Raw genomic sequence first — 4,207 nt, forward strand, 5'->3', positions numbered from 1 at the left:
CAAGGCTATAAATAACTTTCTATCTTCAGACTTGTTCTACATGAGCTGTTTTATGTTCACTTGTTCTGCTTGAACTGTTTTGTGTTCTCTTGTTCTGCTTGAGTGCTTTGTGTTATCTTGTTCTGCTTGAACTGTTTTGTGATCTCTTGTTCTGCTTGAACTGTTTTGTGATCTCTTGTTCCGCTTTAATATTTTATGTTCTCCTCTTCTGCTTGAGGGCTTTGTGTTCTCTTGTTCTGGTTGAACTATTTTGTGTTCTCCTCTTCTGCTTTAGTGCTTTATGTTCTCTTGTTCTGCTTGAACTGATTTGTTAACTCTTTATCTGCTTGAACTGTTTAGTGCTCTCTTGTTCTACTTGAGTGCTTTGTGTTCTCTTCTTCTGTTTGAACAGTTTTGTGTTCTCTTCTTCTGTTTGAACTTTTTTTGCTTTCTTCTGCTTCAACTGTTTTGTGTTCTCTTCTTCTGCTTGGGGTGTTTTGTGTTCTCTTCTTCTGTTTGAACTTTTTTTGCTTTCTTCTGCTTCAACTGTTTTGTGTTCTCTTCTTCTGCTTGAGGTGTTTTGTGTTCTCTTCTTCTGCTTGAACTGTTTTGTGTTCTCTTCTGCTTGAACTGTTTCGTGTTCTCTTCTTCTGCTTGAAGTGTTTTGTGTTCTCTTCTTCTGCTTGAACTGTTTTGTGTTCTCTTCTGCTTGAACTGTTTCGTGTTCTCTTCTTCTGCTTGAAGTGTTTTGTGTTCTCTTCTACTGCTTGAACTGTTTCGTGTTCTCTTCTTCTGCTTGAGGTGTTTTGTGTTCTCTTCTTCTGCTTGAACTGTTTTGTGTTCTCTTCTGCTTGAACTGTTTCGTGTTCTCTTCTTCTGCTTGAAGTGTTTTGTGTTCTCTTCTTCTGCTTGAACTGTTTTGCGTTCTCTTCTACTGTTTGAACAATTTTATGTTCTCTTCTTCTGCTTGAGGTGTTTTGTGTTCTCCTCTTCTGCTTGAACTGTTTTGTGTTCTCTTCTTCTGCTTAAGGTGTTTTGTGTTCTTCAATGAGGATTATGAACGGATGCAAATATACAATTTACTGTAATTTGGTTCAGGAACTTTCATTTCAAGGTTTAAAGGCCGCTCATGAATTCAGAGGCAAGGGACAACGACATTCAGGCAGGACAATGCCCTAGACACTGACCATATATACGTATGATCAGGGCCCAATGCCCCTATCCACCCAAGCTAGGACCAAGGAGGGCTAGGCAATGGCTGCTGATGAATCAGAAGATTGACCTATAGGCTCTCCCAAACCCCCCCCCCCCCCCACCCATCCTTAGCTCACAAGGATAGTTAGGTTGCAGCTCTTCCAGGAGGACACTCCAAACTCAAACCATTGTTTTTTAGTCTTGGGTAGTGCCATAGCCTCTATACCATAGTCTTCCACTGTCTTGGGTTAGAGCTCTCTTGCTTGAGGGTACACTCGGCCCCCACTATTCTATCTTATTTCTCTTCTTCTTGTTTTGTAAAAATTTTCATAGTTTAAATTGAAAATATTTATTTTAATGTTGCTGTTCTAAAAATTTCTTATTTTTCCTTGTTTCCTTTCCTCACTTGGCTATTTTTCCTTGTTAGAGCCCTTGGGCATAGAGCATCTTGCTTTTCCAACTAGGGTTGTAGCTTAGCAAGTAATGATAATTATAATAATGATAGATGCTGTATTGGACATATTGGACAGCTATTGTCAAGATAACTTGAAAATATGCCATTATTCTAATCAATATTCTAGGGGGTAAATAAAAACAGTACTCTTGTTATTGCTTTTATTATTATCACGAATTAAAGAAAATTCATTCGTTACGAATCTAATTGATCAATTACATGCAAAGCTGAAAAATATAATACCAGTTATAATTCCAGTTACTTCTCTCCATTTTCTTTAGCTATGTTCCTCATTGCTACCTCATTTTCTCCATTATTATTACTGATATTTTTCTATAGCTTATATATGAAATATCTGTTTTAATGTTGTTAATGTTTTTTTCTTTTAGAATATCTTATACTAATTGTCCATTACTTCTATCTTAGTTTATTCATTTCCTTATTTCCTTCCCTCACCGGGCTATTTCTCCTTGTTGGAGCCCTTGGGCTTATAGCATTGTGCTTTTCCAACTAGGGTTGTAGCTTAGCTACTAATAATAATAATGATGATAATAATAATAATAATGATAATATTGATTATAATAATAATAATAATAATAATAATGACATGATAATAATAATAATAATAATAATAATAATAATAATAATATTGATTATAATAATAATAATAATGATAATAATAATGATAATATTGATTATAATAATAATAATAATGACATGATAATAATAATAATAATAATAATAATAATAATAATAATAATAATAATAATAATAGTTAGTTAAACTTATTGTTCTCATTTAGCAATATATCCTCTTCCACTTGAATATTTACTCGAAAGTCACTATTAAGACTATCCCACTTGACGATAATAAAGGAAGTGGAATGACCACAGTACAATTAGCCTTAAGCATTAAGCAAATTTAATTAGCACAGTTACAAAAACAGTGCAATATATCCTAAATAATATCTACGTACAGGGTGGTGCAAAAGTAGGTGGACAGGAAATTATTACATTTATCATGAGATTACATATGCATACAATTATATTTACTAACACAATTAATGCATTGCCAATTGATTCTATTGCGAAGAATGATACAAAAGCACTACATATGCATACAATTATATTTACTAACACAATTAATGCATTGACAACTGAATTCTATTGTGAACAATGTTACAAAAGCACTCAGATATTATTGAGAACAAAAAAACACTTATAATAATATAATCAATATATAAACCTATGCCACATACTGTCCGCCTACTTTTGGATCACCCTGTATATATATATATATATATATATATATATATATATATATATATATATATATATATATATATATATATATATGATAATAATAATAATGATGATATCTCGCATATAATTTTCTCTCTACTTCATTTCTGTTTAACAAAATCTCCAAAGAATACAGAATGCCCGTTTTCTGTAAACATAGAAATCAGGTTCATACAGAATACTCGTTTTCTGTAAAGAGAGGAATCAGGTTCAAACCAGACTAGTCTTACTTTGACTTTCTAATCAATACTTCCCGACTTCCATGAACTATTACTCTCATTGTGATATTCAGATCCTTAAAAAGGGGCAATTAGAACATACTTTTGTTAGTAATTATTTTCATATTTTACACTTATAGCACAAAGTAAGATCACATTGCAAGTATTTATCAAATTATTTAATCTGTTCATCAAATTATTATTTAATTTGTGTCTCCCTCAGCGAGTTTAAGAGGAACCTTAAGCTGATCATCAGTTGATAAGCTCATCTTCCTGACATACTTATAAGCATCTCGCATAAATATTGCATATAAAATAACATCAACAACCACGTTCAAAGCGGGCAGACTCAGTGTTGTCAGAGCCACATACGCTAACGAAGCAATCGAGTCCTGGTCGCTGACCATATCCAAAAGAAGGTATGGTACACAGTATGTCATTTGGAGGATCGTGAAGGCAATTGTGATGGCGAAAGACAGCTGCAGTGAACGCTTTTGCATCGTCAGGGAGCCAGTAGCAGTATCTGGGATGGTTAGTGAAAATTCCTTCTTCTTGGTCACGACGGTCAGAATTAGAAAGATCCAGCTGACAGTGACAGATACGATAGAATACATAACGTAAGATAGGACCCTAAGATAATGACTCTGCCAAGTGCTACTCATGTATAACGAAGAAATGCAAAAAAGTGGCGAGGTCTCTGATTGCACAAATATGGCTGTGGCTATCACAAGGGACACAGACCAGGAAACGAAGTTTATGCCTTTGAAAACAGCAGACCTCAATTTGACATTGGGAGCTAAGACGCACTCTTCAATGTAGGCGTTGACACACATACCAACTTGGTTGGCCGAGCTCATGAAACGTGCGTAAAACGCCAGAGAGTTTCTGAACTTGCACATAACATCACCAAAGAGCCACGAATTGTAGAAGAATGTTAAAGCATCTAGAGGCACCGTTAGCAATAGAAGGATCTCAGCGACCGCTCGACACACAATGTACCTGCTGAAAACATCATTGCGGGCAGCGCGTACCAGGAGGCTGATGGCGCAGAAACTGCCAAG

General features: G+C 34.9%; 2 protein-coding genes across 2 annotated transcripts in view; both read right to left on the minus strand.

Moving 5' to 3' along the window:
* Positions 1-438: 438 nt before the first annotated feature.
* Positions 439-3,208, minus strand: LOC137639429 (nucleolar protein 58-like). The gene is made up of 2 exons (XM_068371706.1): positions 3,159-3,208; positions 439-913 (listed from the first exon to the last, which is right to left on the minus strand). Exons 1-2 carry the CDS (start codon positions 3,206-3,208, stop codon positions 439-441), a joined length of 525 nt encoding a protein of 174 aa, XP_068227807.1.
* LOC137644985 (mu-type opioid receptor-like) overlaps positions 2,984-4,207 on the minus strand; it is a 3,337-nt gene continuing 2,113 nt past the window's right edge. Inside the window, exon 2 of the mRNA XM_068377856.1 lies at positions 2,984-4,207. This exon is cut by the window's right edge and continues 201 nt beyond it. Coding sequence (XP_068233957.1) covers positions 3,350-4,207 — 858 coding nt within the window. The 3' untranslated portion in view covers positions 2,984-3,349.

The sequence above is a fragment of the Palaemon carinicauda genome, chromosome 1 (genome assembly GCF_036898095.1).
Source record: "Palaemon carinicauda isolate YSFRI2023 chromosome 1, ASM3689809v2, whole genome shotgun sequence".
NCBI classification, from domain to species: domain Eukaryota; kingdom Metazoa; phylum Arthropoda; class Malacostraca; order Decapoda; family Palaemonidae; genus Palaemon; species Palaemon carinicauda.

Coding starts and splice junctions, on each gene's coding strand:
- LOC137639429 (XM_068371706.1), bottom strand. CDS start 3,208: ATGAGAGTAATAGTTCATGGAAGTCGGGAAGTATTGATTAGAAAGTCA. Junction 914..3,158: donor GTATTGATTAGAAAGTCAAA/GTAAGACTAGTC, acceptor TTGTTCAAACAG/TAGAAGAGAACGCAAAACAG.